This window comes from Glandiceps talaboti, chromosome 4, assembly GCF_964340395.1.
Source record: "Glandiceps talaboti chromosome 4, keGlaTala1.1, whole genome shotgun sequence".
In the NCBI taxonomy this organism is placed as follows: Eukaryota; Metazoa; Hemichordata; class Enteropneusta; family Spengelidae; genus Glandiceps; species Glandiceps talaboti.
Genome location: NC_135552.1, coordinates 4,096,478 through 4,112,449, shown reverse-complemented (window position 1 = coordinate 4,112,449; position 15,972 = coordinate 4,096,478). Strand labels below are relative to the sequence as shown.

General features: G+C 36.1%; 1 protein-coding gene across 3 annotated transcripts in view; it reads right to left on the bottom strand.

Annotated features, from left to right (window-relative positions):
* LOC144434546 (synaptojanin-1-like) overlaps window positions 1–15,972 on the bottom strand; it is a 30,834-nt gene that overhangs the window by 8,656 nt on the left and 6,206 nt on the right. The window contains exons 4-17 of one of the 3 annotated variants that reach the window (XM_078123010.1): window positions 14,256–14,481; window positions 13,446–13,591; window positions 12,672–12,768; window positions 11,834–12,006; window positions 10,673–10,754; window positions 9,692–9,838; window positions 8,424–8,589; window positions 6,127–6,315; window positions 5,704–5,806; window positions 3,818–3,958; window positions 3,067–3,259; window positions 2,349–2,507; window positions 1,774–1,921; window positions 920–1,010 (exon numbers count right to left, since the gene is read on the bottom strand). In XM_078123010.1, the coding sequence (XP_077979136.1) occupies window positions 920–1,010; window positions 1,774–1,921; window positions 2,349–2,507; window positions 3,067–3,259; window positions 3,818–3,958; window positions 5,704–5,806; window positions 6,127–6,315; window positions 8,424–8,589; window positions 9,692–9,838; window positions 10,673–10,754; window positions 11,834–12,006; window positions 12,672–12,768; window positions 13,446–13,591; window positions 14,256–14,481 (2,061 nt within the window). The remainder of the gene's footprint in view (window positions 1–919; window positions 1,011–1,773; window positions 1,922–2,348; window positions 2,508–3,066; window positions 3,260–3,817; window positions 3,959–5,703; window positions 5,807–6,126; window positions 6,316–8,423; window positions 8,590–9,691; window positions 9,839–10,672; window positions 10,755–11,833; window positions 12,007–12,671; window positions 12,769–13,445; window positions 13,592–14,255; window positions 14,482–15,972) is intronic. The other 2 variants (XM_078123011.1, XM_078123012.1) reach the window with 2 other exon arrangements.

Genomic DNA, 15,972 nt, shown 5'->3' with positions numbered 1-15,972 from the left:
ACCTGATATCAACTAACCTGTGACCTGATATCAACTAACCTGTGACCTGATATCAACTAACCTGTGACCTGATATCAACTAACCTGTGATCTGATATCAACTAACCTGTGACCTGATATCAACTAACCTGTGATCTGATATCAACTAACCTGTGACCTGATATCAACTAACCTGTGACCTGATATCAACTAACCTGTGACCTGATATCAACTAACCTGTGACCTGATATCAACTAACCTGTGACCTGACATCAGTTAACCTGTGATCTGATATCAACTAACCTGTGATCTGATATCAACTAACCTGTGATCTGATATCAACTAACCTGTGATCTGATATCAACTAACCTGTGACCTGATATCAACTAACCTGTGACCTGATATCAACTAACCTGTGACCTGATATCAACTAACCTGTGACCTGATATCAACTAACCTGTGACCTGACATCAACTAACCTGTGACCTGACATCAACTAACCTGTGACCTGACATCAACTAACCTGTGACCTGATATCAACTAACCTGTGATCTGATATCAACTAACCTGTGACCTGATATCAACTAACCTGTGACCTGATATCAACTAACCTGTGACCTGACATCAACTAACCTGTGACCTGACATCAACTAACCTGTGACCTGATATCAACTAACCTGTGATCTGATATCAACTAACCTGTGACCTGATATCAACTAACCTGTGACCTGATATCAACTAACCTGTGACCTGACATCAACTAACCTGTGACCTGACATCAACTAACCTGTGACCTGATATCAACTAACCTGTGATCTGATATCAACTAACCTGTGACCTGACATCAGTTAACCTGTGACCTGATATCAACTAACCTGTGACCTGATATCAACTAACCTGTGACCTGACATCAACTAACCTGTGACCTGACATCAACTAACCTGTGATCTGATGTCTTCAACTCAGCTCTACCATAGTGAAGTAATCTACCTGGGTTCCACTCTTCTGTCTCTTCAACACCATTCTGTGCTGCTGAAAATATACCATGACAGCATTATTACTTTGTCAGCATGTGAGGTCATTAGTACTCATTGTCCATTCTGTGAGAAAGCTGCAAAGCTTGGTATGATGGATGGGGTAGGAGAGATGAGTGACATACATGTACCTAACACATGTCATGGATATCCAAGCCATAAACCCAAATATTTCAAGGACTTGACTCCCTCTCCTTCGGTTGGTAATGGCACTAATGCAACACAATACAACACAACACAGCACAACACAACACAACATAATACCACATAACAATGCAATGCAATGCAATATGACATAGCACAACATAACACACCACACTACAACACAACACACATATCTATATTAACAGTACTTGATGGATGAAACTTGAAACCAGTATCAATCAAGTGATGACGAGCTCAAATACTCTTCAAAATATTTGTATTTACAATGTTTGGTTTTGAGACCTTATTCTAGATTGACACCCAGTAACACCTTAAATATACATGTACATATACGTGTGTGTGTGTGCATGTGTGTGTGTGTGTGTGTGTGTACACATTTGTGGTCACATTCATATGTAAATTGTTGACATTCTATCTATAATACGGTACATTGCTTTCTTGACACTTAGATTCCAAAAGCAGAAGATTTAATGGGGAATGCTAATACAGATTTAACAAACAGAAGACCTCAGTATAAATTATAGGAGGGAGCAGAGCCATGAACACTGAACTGGCCAAGCCTGGATATTAGATTGTATTCTATCATAGATACTTACGAGGACTTCTCCTTCTTCTCTTCCACAATACTCTGTCTGTCCATGCTGGTGTCCTCATTTTCTCACTTGTATCATAGTCATCAGAGAACAAATCATATTTATATGTTGGGGCAAACTTAATGTCACCCTCATTGAAACCCTGGAACACCTGTGAAGAAAATGGAATGAACTGAGTCAGACTCAAAATAGCACTCATACAGGGAAATAACAAATACACGCATGGAAATCTTACTAGAAATCTGGTAAGATAGACTCAAATTAAAACTATTGTTGCAACATGTTGATACAAGCTATCAATGGATGTACTTACAGTAGAGTGGTGTCTCTATAGCAAGTTTTTCTCAAGTGATGGCACATTCATTCTCATTCAGTCTTTATACTCCCTTGATTACAGGGTGATTAGATCCACACAAGGCACTACCGGTACTATCATCCACTAGCAATAGTTTTAGTTTGTATCTATATTAGTTTATCGATAACATTTCCATAGTAACAACAACAACTACTACCCAAACAAAGAGTTGGCCTAACTTGTGGATAATTCCCTCATAATGTCAAATCATATTTTACTTTACCTGTCCTTCTTTCCTTTGTAATATAAGTTGATCAAAACTTTTAAGAGCATCCCAGTTCTCTGCTATGATGAGTTGCTTAGTTTCATCATTGGGTATATCAATTCTGTAGTTGAAATCACCACACCAAAATATGTAGTCATGTGTATGGAGGAACCTTCCCTATACAGATACAAAACGGGGGTGTTGAGAAGTGAATAATTATGACATAACCCCATAACGTGCATACTCGGGGTATTTGCATGGGTGCTTGCAGTGTTCTCTACAGCCGTACTTTCACGAGTGTAGAAAACACTGCATGCATGAGTGCAAATATCACTGAGTACCCACACTCGAACTCATGCAGAGTGGAGTTCTGTTACTTTTACAAATGTTTATCTGAAACTACAAATATCCATAAAAATGATACTCTGCAATCGTACACTTTCATGTACAACAAACAATCACATGCTCATTTGCATGTACGTATGTAATATAAGGTTTTAGGTATTGCACCACAGTGCATATACCACTAGTATGTGTGTGCAACAGTGCACGTATTCTATGCTACATATGTAATAATAAACATATATACGGTATTACATAGGCACACAGTTCATAGGCCCAATTTTTTAGATTTCTAACCATAAAGTGAAATCAGTTTTCTAAACTATAGACTGTGCACTATACTTGATCACATATTACTATGTCCTTAAAATTCCTACCATAACAATAAACATACCATGGGAAAAATAATTTTTCTGGAGATTTCATGATAATCGTCATTTCTCTCTTTGACCTGTGATTGGCCAGCAGCTAGATGAGCACAGACAAAACACATAGATGAACTATGGAATAACATTCGTATTGCTACACCTCCTTTGTTGCCTGCTGTCCCTTTTAACCCAGTCTTCACTGTCTCAACAGCTACATCCCTAGAAACGACAAAATCAGATAAATGGACTATTACACTGTAAACCTTCAAATTTGTCTTAGAGGGCACACTGTAAACCAACCATACCACACACAGAATCACACGACATTGCTGTATGTCAGTAGCATGTCATATTGCCTTTGAAGTTTGAGGGCACACTGTAACCAAACACAGCACACTGAGGTGACTTCTACATTACTTATTAACCCATCCATGCAATGTGTTTGACTTGGTAAAAATTGGTTGGCTTTGCATGATATGGCATTACACAAAGAAAGTCAACCATCCATCCATACTTTTAAGGTCGCACACCTGGCCAAGTTACACGCTGTGAACAGTAGACAGTATAGAGTTCTGTAGTGTAAATATCAGGTTACTAGACTCTGACTAGTGGGTATTACATTACAATGCCATACACCCCATACTGTCTTAGAGCTGGCAGTCTGACTAGTTCAATTGAAAAGAAAACTGACATACAAGAATATGCAAATATATTGATTAAATGTAATTGCCAAATCATGATCACCTGATATGCAACATACTCAACTCTGTGTCTTACCTAATAAATGGTGCATGTTGAGGTCTTACAAACACATACAGACAAACTCCAACTAGTTGTTCCGATGCAACTAATATATATTTGTGATCCCTTGATAAGGTCTTCTGTAATTCCATTCCCCACTGTTTCTGGTTGGTGGTACTGTCAAAACACCAAAACATTCAGTTTAGCTGTAGTGAAAAACTTGCAATGAATTTTAACTACTCTAAGCAAATTAACTAAAAGGACTTCAACATAGAAATGTACATTGCTCAACTGTCTCTTATAAATTGGTAAGTTTTAGTTAATGGAGGTTATTTTAAACAACCATGTGATACGAGAAGTCTATGAGTATTGAAAGAGAGTAACCAAGTTAGGAAATAACGTTCCAACTCTATTTTATCCACAGGTACTTATTGTATTGGTGTTAGGTTAGAACTGACTGGTTAAAGGGGCACAACTTGGTATGTTTTGGGAATGTAATTTTTTTCTGCATATTAAAAGAGTATTCTACTTACTGATTCATAATTAACCATCACTTGCAATTGACTGAACTCAAACCTGGTATTAGGATATAACTTATAAATGATCCGATGGCATAATTTATTATACATATCATCAAATGTACAGGAAATCCTTACTATGTAATCAACAGTTCTAACAATGTCAGAACACAAATTGTAATGTAGAAGGTATGCATCAACATTTATCATTATACAAGAATACTAGGTCAACAATTTTTGTTAGTATTTTCATGTCAGCAAAAATTTTATAAATTCAGCTTGTGCCACTGTAACCAGTGGTAACCATCAAAAAAACATCAATAAAATATATACATATCAAAATGGTGATGTCACTAAATTGAACTTAGTACATATATAGCTGTTCCTATGGAAACAGGGTTGAATGTCACACGATCACATTCCTTTTTGTTTGAGAATCATGAAGATAGTGATCATCACCTATTATACCATGCAAGAACCAAGTTGAACAAACAATATTATGGGATATATACGTCACTTTATGACACAACAACAAATGTTTACATCATTGGTTCTGCTGTGTTCGAAATATGAGTCAAAACATTCAAAATTGCCATATGATTACTTTCCTTTGATTATTTTTATATTACTGGCGATGGTATAATTATATTATTTACCATTATTTTCCTTCATTCAGCTGAAAAATATTTGTGACTTAAGGGTTGTCACTACTCATCTAGCGACTCATAGTGAAAAAGGCCCCTTAGGTCACTCATATTTTCCTTGGCTGAACAAAGAAAGTATTGGGGAATAACATAATTATATCTTCACTTCCGATGGATGGTAAACCAAACCATTTTGCCAACATTACCTTGAATTCCACAACTCTTGAAACAATACAAATTGTAATATTCACTACCTTGCACTGATAATATTGCCAGCACCAATTGTAATATTCACTACCTTGCACTGATAATATTGCCAGATATTCATTACCTTGCACTGATAATATTGCCAGCACTAATTGTAATATTCACTACCTTGCACTGATAATATTGCCAGCACTAATTGTAATATTCACTACCTTGCACTGATAATATTGCCAGCACTAATTGTAATATTCACTACCTTGCACTGATAATATTGCCAGCACTAACTGTGATATTCACTACCTTGCACTGATAATATTGCCAGCACTACTTGTAATATTCACTACCTTGCACTGATAATATTGCCAGCACTAATTGTAATATTCACTACCTTGCACTGATAATATTGCCAGCACTACTTGTAATATTCACTACCTTGCACTGATAATATTGCCAGCACTAATTGTAATATTCACTACCTTGCACTGATAATATTGCCAGCACTACTTGTAATATTCACTACCTTGCACTGATAATATTGCCAGATATTCATTACCTTGCACTGATAATATTGCCAGCACTCAGGTCCACCATTTCTTCAAAGCCAATGGCGTAAATATCAATGGGTACACTGAAATCCACTCTACTGTCCACGTTTCCTGAAAAAAGTCATTATTTAATGATTATAAGACAGGCAAGGCTGTAAGATATGTTGTGTCACCCTCATAAGGTGAAACTAATGTGAGAACATGGGATTGAAACCATAGACTTTAAGCTCCACTGATAAGGTGAAACTAATGTGAGAACATGGAATTGAAACCCAGGCCTTTAAGCTCCACTGATAAGGTGAAACTAATGTGAAAACATGGAATTGAAACCCAGGCCTTTAAGCTCCACTGATAAGGTGATACTAATGTGAAAACCTGGGATCAGCCTACAATAGTGAATCATATGGATACAACTTGACCTTTGGACTTACCTGGATGGTGTTCTGCAGTACGCTGTGGATTGTCCAGCAACCAATCAGACATGGACTGATGTTTGAAGGCAATGCTACGGAAGTGTTTACCACCATTAACATTCCATGTACCGATGGCAACTCTCACTTTAGTTGCGTAGGTGAACTCATCCTGCTTAGCTACCATAGTTTGTAAAATGCCAGGTGATGCTGAAGACGAAATTATTATAAAACATATCAGTCACTGGGAATAATACTCATTGTGTCTCACAGGATGTAACCACATTACCATTTTGCAACAGCATTTGAAAATATTTGAGATGAAGTTCTAGGCATGAATATTTGTCTAGGGTTGGTAAAAATGGAAATGTATGATGAAGGACTATTCTGTAGTCCTACTGAATGTACAGTTTTGTAAATTGAACTAGAACACTGAATATTTTGACAAATTGTTTATTACTGATAACAGCAGTATAGACACTCTAGATATACATGCATGCAGAGAAATATTCTCTCTCAGTCTCCCACATGTTTGTGTCTGTCTGTCTGTCTGTCTGTTTGTCTCACTTCTCTATATATCTCTGCACTCAGTCAGTCTCTATCTCTATGTCTCTGTACTCTCAGTCTGTCAGTCTGTGTCTGTCTGTCTGTCTGTCTGTCTGTTTGTCTCACTTCTCTATATATCTCTGCACTTAGTCAGTCAGTCAGTCAGTCAGTCTCTATCTCTATGTCTCTGTACCCTCAGTCTGTCAGTCTGTGTCTGTCTATCTGTTCATCTTTCTTGTACTCTCAAACTCTGTATATTTCTGTATCTGTCTGCGTCTTTGTTTCTAGATATTTGTCACTCTACTCTTTTTCTGTCTCCTGTGGTTGTTACTCTCACTTCAACTTACTTAGACACTTATCTGGACCTCCTGTCAAACAAAATAATTTTTTTCATTTCATGGAATGAGGACAAGTACAAGAATCAGTTGCTATTGCTACATGTCAGATTGTCAAAGAAGAACGATATTCAAAATGTCCATATGGCATGCAAAAAACTGATAAGACACTATGTACATTACATATTAAGAAGGCTAAAAAAAGAATCAAGAAAAAATCAGAATTTTTATACATTTTTCCATGGCAACTGATGTCTGAAGAAAACAAAAACAAACAAACGAACAAACAAACAAACAGATGAAACAAAGAGTTAAGAAAACATACAAACAAACGGACAGACAGACAGACAGACAGACAGACAAACAATACAATGATGTAGGGATCTAAAGACTGACATTGTACTACATATGGTAGTCATGAAATAAATCATTCCAAACTAAAATAAATGTTAGTCTTGGAACTAAAAACTACTTCACATTCTCACCTATTTCCTCTGAAAGTTTTCAAAGAAAGATAAAGTAGAAAGAGTGAACATTTAGCCGTAAAACACACATATGGTGTATAGCTTGATTTTTAATAAAGGTTTTACGTTTAGGGTAACAGGGAGGTGAAGTGTGACTCTATACCTATACTAGGTACATGTGTATAATATCTACACTATGTAGTCTGATACTGACAAGGTGTTGGGTAACAAAGAGGGTGGAATTCACTAGGTATAAATACTGATGCTAAACACTGTACAATACTGACATGAATTGGAGTGAAAGAGTGGGAGGAGGAATATCATACAATTCGGCAAACATAAAATAAATTTTGAGGATATTATATACTAAGGACAGTTGATATCATGGTGACAATCTTGCATTTGTGTTAGAGATTTGTATACTGTCGACAAAAACCTGGTAAAATATGATAACAGAGATGTAGAGCTATCTATACAGAGAGCTATATGTATGTCAACATTATATTTGTTTACAAACAAACAACTTGTTTATTTAAAGACAGATGACATCATGATGATATTAAAGTGAAGACAATAAACAGAACAAAGACACAATATGATGCAACACTTTAATAACATGAAAGCTTGGAGTTAACATTCGTGCAAGCCAGAATATGTTATTTGCCGATAAATAAGTACAGACTTACTGGTATCCATACATACAGATAGAGTTTAGTCAGAATTTGATATAAAAATTTCGAGTTCTCTGCCACTTTTGGCAAAGATTTTCTTTCTCTTTGCTTTCCTTCCAGGATACTTTTGACAAAATTTTAGTTTCCATTTCAATTGGTTCACATCACATCACCTTTGACCAATTTTATTTGTTTGCCATTTGTTTACTTCCAAATGACTTCATCAATTATACTGTACATTATATTGAGTATTAACTGGTGTCAATTGAAACAGAAAAATCAACAAAACTTTGCAAACTTACCATGCAATTGGTTTTTGGCCAGTAGATTCCTAGCCTTATCAGCTAGTTCACCATTTAATGTATTACCTAGCACCAATATATCAATGGCTTCTTGCTTACTGCCATCAAAGAAATTATTCTGAATTGTACGGCTGACAGAACGAGCACCATCACGCAATTTACCGGCCTGTGAAATTATTGAAATATCATTGTGCTATAATCACAAACAGGTTATTAAAATATCAAATGGAAAATATATATTGTCAACAAATATACAAGATTTTCATTTAACTTCTCATATTGAAAGAACAGGAAAAGAGCAACTCATCTGTGCACTAAACAGTGATTGATTTTCAACTGTACAGACATGTATTTCAATGTTAAGATATTCATGTTACTGTCTAAATGACTTACATACATGATATGTTAGAGTTTGAATCAGCAGTGTTGCAGCCAGCCTTTTGAAAGAGTGGGATGTAGTGTCCCGAGACTCTCATTTTTCTGGGTCATCATGTCATCATAAAACATTTTTCGGACATTATAAAAAAAAAGTGCTAATGGTGTTGTAGCACAACTGTACAGTTTTTAACAATATTACCCACATGCTGATCCATGCTACATATTTGCTAAATAGTTATGCAAATGCCTATCCAACCCTATTGTTAATTAAATGTTATCTATGCAATATACATGATCATTTGGCTGTTGCTATAGGCAGGGTCATGCTGCTAAACATATTTGCATACAATTTTAGTGTGGGTCATCTATGACCCATCACTTCCAAAACTGTGGGTCGGGTCCAAAAACTGTGACAAATGACCCAAAACCCCCTCTGGCTGCAACACTGAATCAGTGCTTGATAGCTGGCCAGTGACACACAAAAATAGTACATTTGTGTGGTCATTAATATGCAGGATAGAGGAAGCACAAACCTTAAACTAGCAACACCTGCACATAATTACTTATAAGGGATAACAGATGTGTATTGGGACAGTCTGATGATAAAGGTTACACACACTAAAAGTCATTACTCTCATTGAAAAAGTTATCTTTGAGGTATATCATAAACAGTGAGGCAATAGTCTACAACTAGACAGCCATGGGTATGACAGTAACTAACTATTATAGCTCTTGGCTGGTGCTTAGCAAAAACCTTGCATATTAATAAGCCCAAACTAACAACGTCATTACAGTCTACTTAATATAGACAAGTGAAAATATGACAGAAGAAAACAGAACATTGATAAAGTTTACACATCATAAAAAATCATAAATGACTCTTAGCTTACTGTAGTCTTTCCTTCCAGAGCACCAGTTCCAGCATAAATCCTGCTGACATGGTCTCCATTTAGAGCCCAGATATTCTTGTAGGTTTCCTCAAACCTTCTGAACAGTGGCTTGGCAAGACCAAGGTGTTCAAGCTGTTTGGGTAACATCTGAAAAAGAAGCACAGGATAGGTCATCATAATTGAATTCAGGATGTATGATTGATGCTGAAAAATGTGACACATTCAAGTTTTCACTTTGCAGCCATTTTCAAAGTAGCATCATTTAAGCATGCATGCAATATGAGGGTGTAATATGGATTAATATTTTTGTTCTGGTTAGCAATCATAAACAATTACATGAAGCAATCAATGGAAGTTGAATTAAAGAACCATGGTGAGCTGTTAGAATGATGCCTTCAAAAACGGAAAACCTCCAGAGCTATTTGAACTGTCCAACAAGGTCATGCACTTTTGTTCAGAAAATATGCTGTTTCAAATACTTATAAGGGTACATTGCTCCTGGAAATAAAGGTATTTTTCAGAAACTTTGAGTTCTGGACTCCTTAGTGCTTATTACCTTTAGCTAAATACTCATGAATAGTCAGTGTGCAACCAATGAGGCAATTAAGTCCCATGAGGCAACAGTGGATCAGTTTGTAGCAATACAGGTGAAAACAGAAAGAGTTTCAATTTGGTGTCATGTCGCTTGACAATTGCACAAACTTTATATGAAATCATGAATGGACTCTCCAGAATTCAAAGTTTATGAAAATATAGCTATTTCCAGAAGTGGCATTCCCCTTCAAATACAATCTGGCCTTGACTTAGACTACTTAGATCTGGCAAACACTCCCTAGAAAGACACACTTAGAACTCAGACTATACATTTGTTTGAATTGAGAAATAAGGTTACTTCAATTGCTCTCCACACATACTCACACACGTTATATACATCCAAGCTATACACATACATGTATGTACACACTATACATAGTTACATACCTCCAAGCCAAGGAAAGTCTGTACAGCGTTAGTTCTGTCTAGACAGTCCAGGCAGTTGGTTCTTAATGTGCCAGTCTGCAATCTGTAAAATTAAGAAAACAAGCTGTATTAGGTGAATGAAAACTGTAAGATACATCATTTTGTTCAGCACTATCAGGCTAGAGCAAAAATTATTATTACTACGATTTATTTATTTATTAGTCCTTAAAAAGGATACATAATTCACAGCTCAGAATGGAATAATTAAAAACAATAAGCACAAACCCCCCTGAAAATGACAACTAAAAGCAAAGACTTGGCATCGATTTAACAATCTGATGGCTGATGGGACAAAAGTCTTTCTGTATCAAACTTTGGAGCATTTAAGACAATGGTATATAGGGGTGAACAAATCACTTTGTGAACTGGTGGTCCCGGACCAGTGCCTTAAAAAGTCCTGCTGAAAGAATTAATGGTCCCAGGTCCCGCTAATGTGAAACATTAAATGTTGCCTATGAATCTGTATATTGATATGACTTTTTAACATAGTTAATAACATAGTTAAAAAGCGCTAGTCTTGGACCCAGGACCAGTGGATTTGTTCACCCCTGGTATATTCACTCAGATCAGAGAATATCAAAATATGCATTAAGTGGATGTTTATTTTCAACAGCAATCACACGTGCCTTGAGCAGTACTGCATGATCAGTAAGGTCGGAGAGAGCAAGAGTTGGCAGGCCCACAATTTTAGCAGCAATAAAAGAAATTTTGACAAGACCGTTTGTTTTGATTGACAACAGAGACCTCTAGGCAAATAACAGATGTTACAATAAGTTAAAAGAGGTTCAATAATGCTTCGATAGAGTAACAGAAGCAGTTTTAAAAGAACGCAACTGGTGAGGCACGTGTTAACGATGTTGATACTTCCTTTGGACAGCTGTAGTATGATGTGTAAATGAGAGTTTATCAGCTAGGGTCTTATCAAGATACTTGTAAGACACCACCTGTTCAACAGGCTCACCATTAACCACAGTAGGTCTATCAGACACTGCATTTCGACAAAAGTCAATGGCCACCTCTTTAGTTTGCATGAAATGTATCAAATTTCATCACCACAAAAAAGAAAAGAAAACTTCCAAAGTGTAAAATGACAAGCAATACTGAGTTGCCATGGTGACTTACTTTGAAACATTTTCTCCTTCTGCATTGAAAAACTCAAACCTCTGTACATAGGGATCTATTTTCTTTTTAAGTATATTACGTAAATTATCACTGCGTCCACCTCGACAGAGATGATGGTAGTCAAAGGCAACGTGAGGCATGTCTTGTTGATGTGATGAAGCCATGTGATGATTCTATGGGTAACAACAAACATTAATATAGTTGGGATAATAGGTGTTTTCTGGATTTTGACTAGTATTGAGTTGTGTATGATTATCTTAGAATATCTGACATGTTTTGAAATGATTGTGTGTTATTCCTTGTTACTGGCTGATGTGTTATAATACACTTTTGATCATCAGACATAAAATGACATAGTATTGGTTACCCAGCCTCTCACTGCTGGGGGCTCTACTACCAAGACTACCCAGGTGAGAGTCTGGGGGAAACCAAATCCAAAGTCGCCCGCACCAGAAGTCACACAGCACATTTCTTTCAAGTCATGAAAAAATGGGCTTATGAGGCCTGTTTGTTGTTGCTTCAGACATGATAACCTGTCGTGTAGGTACCTGGATCATTCAGCCTGCAATGTTGGATATGACATTCCCAGCATGCACTGCTCTGGGGGAGAGATCTGGTGTGCACAACTTTGGGATTACGTTTCCCCAGACGCTCGCCTTGGCAGTCTCGTAGTAGAACCCTCAGCGGTGACAGTCTGGGTAACAGATTAAAAATGACAAGAATTGTCTCGCACTGGTCGTATGTTATTGCCTTACTAACAAAATAACAAAGACTCTAAGTTTACTAACTGTTACTTCCTTAATAACTATCAAGAGAGGTCAACACAACATGTCCTTACCTGGAATGCTTTGCTGAGCATATGTTCCCCTTCTTTACTTCCCAGTAAATTTACAATGACTTGATCTCCATATTGCACTTTTATTGTACTTAGATGTCTGAAAAAATGAATATTGAGAAGATGTCCATGGTTAAACTGGTGACAGAAGGTAATCAATGTTAAACTCAATAAATTTCTCATATGTCTAAAATAACATATATATAAAGTTATGACTTAATTGTGTACAGAGACATCAACAGGACAAATATAATATACAATGTATGTATGTATCACTTCAGATACTTGATGTATAACTACAAAGATGCAAGTATATACACGACATACTATATTACATCATGATTACATGTATTGTACAGAATTAATTGTCAGAGACATTGATCATACAAGACTTTAAAAAAAAGTTGTCATTGTTTTGAGAATTGGTCCCACATATTCAGTCACTTGACATAAATTACCAATAAAATATTTTGATATCTTTTGATTGATTGATTGATTGATTGATTGATTGATTGGTGACTTAATCATCGACTGATTACTATCTATTACTTGTATTTGATTTGAGTAATACTATCATACTTGACTGGCCTTTAATTTTGATTGATGATTACGTAATTGATTGGTGACTATTTGATTGATTGATTGATTGATTGATTGATTGATTGATTGATTGGTTGAGTGGGGAATACTGATTGATTGATTGAAAACTATATGATGACTGACTGACTGACTGACAAAGTATTGATTAATTGATGGATAGACTGATTTATTGGTTACCTATCAAAGGCAGGAGCTGATGCTTCATAACCTCTGGACATTTTAACTTTATGTGAACCAACTTGAATACCTGGTTGTTCCCAGAATAATGGCACAGAGCCCCTTGTCTGTATGTAAGATGAAACTTTGTCTTCTAGAAATATCACCTGTGACAAGTACAAGAATACCTGGTTAGACAGATAGGAAGAATGCATAGACATATCACCTGTAATGTAAAACAGTACAAACATAGATTGTACCCAGACAGACAGACAGACAGACAGACAGACAGACAGACAGACAGACAGACAGACAGACAGACAGACAGACATGTACAGACAGACAGACAGGCAGGCAGGCAGGCAGGCAGGCAGACAGACAGACATGTACAGGCAGGCAGGCAGGCAGACAGAGAGACATATATACAGACAGACATCAAGAGTACATGTTCTTCCAGCTGTTCCCGTAAAGACTTGGCTAAATTGTGCCCTAGTTACACTGTACAGTAACACAACATTTCTATCAACTTTTGTAGTAAAAGAATTTTGTGTTTTGTTAACAACTGAATAGATGAACCCTAGTAAAGCAGTAAATGTCAACAATAGTGCAATCTCTTGTTAATAAATCACTGAACTCATCCATTCAGTTGCACAATAAGTTCATAATGTGTGTAATCACCATGACAACAGTCTAATCATTTAAAAGAATTGATGGAGTTATGTTTTCAGTTTCATCAAAATTGTATAATTTATATTCACCATGACAACAGTCTTACATATGATTCTGTATCTTTTCCTGTTTTTGATACATAAATGACTCTTGTGAACTAACCTGTTCAGTTTCACAGAAATTGGCGACATGTCCATCATCATTGGTCCCTCTAACATTAAATCTTGTACCGGCCCTCTCACAGCTTAGCCGTGATACTAGGCAGGCTTTGCATTGTTTATTGCCAGTATAAATAGTTCTGATTTCAACACCACCACACATGGTTTTTAACAACCACTCTGAGCAGTTGACATTGAACCTTTGTAGATGCAGATGTAAGGTACGATTCCTGTAGAGAAATTAACACAATATACTGTAAAGCTTAATGTATGATTCCTGTAGAGAAATTAACACAACATTGTAAAAGTAATGTACGATTCCTGTAGAGAAAATTGTAAATGTAATGTACAATTCCTGGAGAGAAAACATATTTAACACAAAATTATAGATTTTGAAGTATTGTATGATTCCTGGAGAGAAGACATTAATACTACATGTAAATTGCAGTAATTTTTAATAGCATACATGTACATTATAGCACCTTTCCATAATTCAGATATAGTGCACAAAGCTTTGAAAGTGTGCAATTATTACTCCTGGCACATACCTATAATGTCACAGCCATTTACACTTCCTCAAACTCCCTGGGGAGTATAGAAATGTACAATCCAATTAAGTTGCCACTAAGCATGACACAAGATTAATAAGTCCTGTTTTCCCCAACTTGAATTTTTTTTGTAAGCCTTCGCAAGATAAGCAAGACCTTTGAGGTCCCTAATTATACAGCTACATGTAGCTGGATTTACTGGGGCACAACAGTAGTTCCAACCTTCCCCAAGGACTTTAGACAATCAGAAATATATGACAGTCACAGTGATGAGGAACAAACCAGTAATAAACTGATTATAATAGAAGTACTGATGAGAAGATTTACTGAATTCTATACATAATTGAAACCATATAAATGTATGTCAGTGATATCTTATAAATGTCAGGATTTGAACAATGATGTCAATACATAACCTAGAACACTTCCAATTTGACATAAATACTAAATCAATGATTCAAAAATATCCACACATATCAAATCAATTTTGACAGAGAACACTGTTCACCTAGAAATTTTCATTAAAGACTAATTTCCAATTATTCACTGGAAAATAAAAACGAAAAATTAAGCTGTGACTAAAATGGCTTTGTGTACATACAAACACAACATACAAAATGTACCATCAGTGTTTTGCTAATGTGTGGGTACCCTGATAACAAACAGGTGTAAATTTGGTAAAACTGGCATACTTTCCCATACATTGTAATATAATTTTGGTGGGGGAACCTGGTAAAATGACAGGGAACTCACAGGTAAGTTTTAGCTACTTACCGCCCTTAAGAAAAACATTGCCCTTGGTGTGCTCTGTACATTTTGTTGTCCTTTGCTAAAAAACAGTCTTTGTATGGGAACTAGTGAAAATTATACAATGGAAAGAGTTTTTTCTAGCTTTGAAAATATCATAAATTGTGTTAGAGCTGTTTACATGTCAATCCTAATTATGATTCAGTATGATATGACCTAGCCACAAACAATCATTATTGTGTCATTTGTGATTCTTTATTACTTGTTACATAGAAAGTTAAAGAAGAGTTCACTATGAGAAATCTTTTAGGCAAGGAAAGATCCTTAAAAATTTACCCTTCCAAATTTATTCTCCTAAAATATCAAAACTGATATTTGGGTCAATTGTACCAAACTCTCTAACTTGTTTATGGCTCTGTTGTGTTT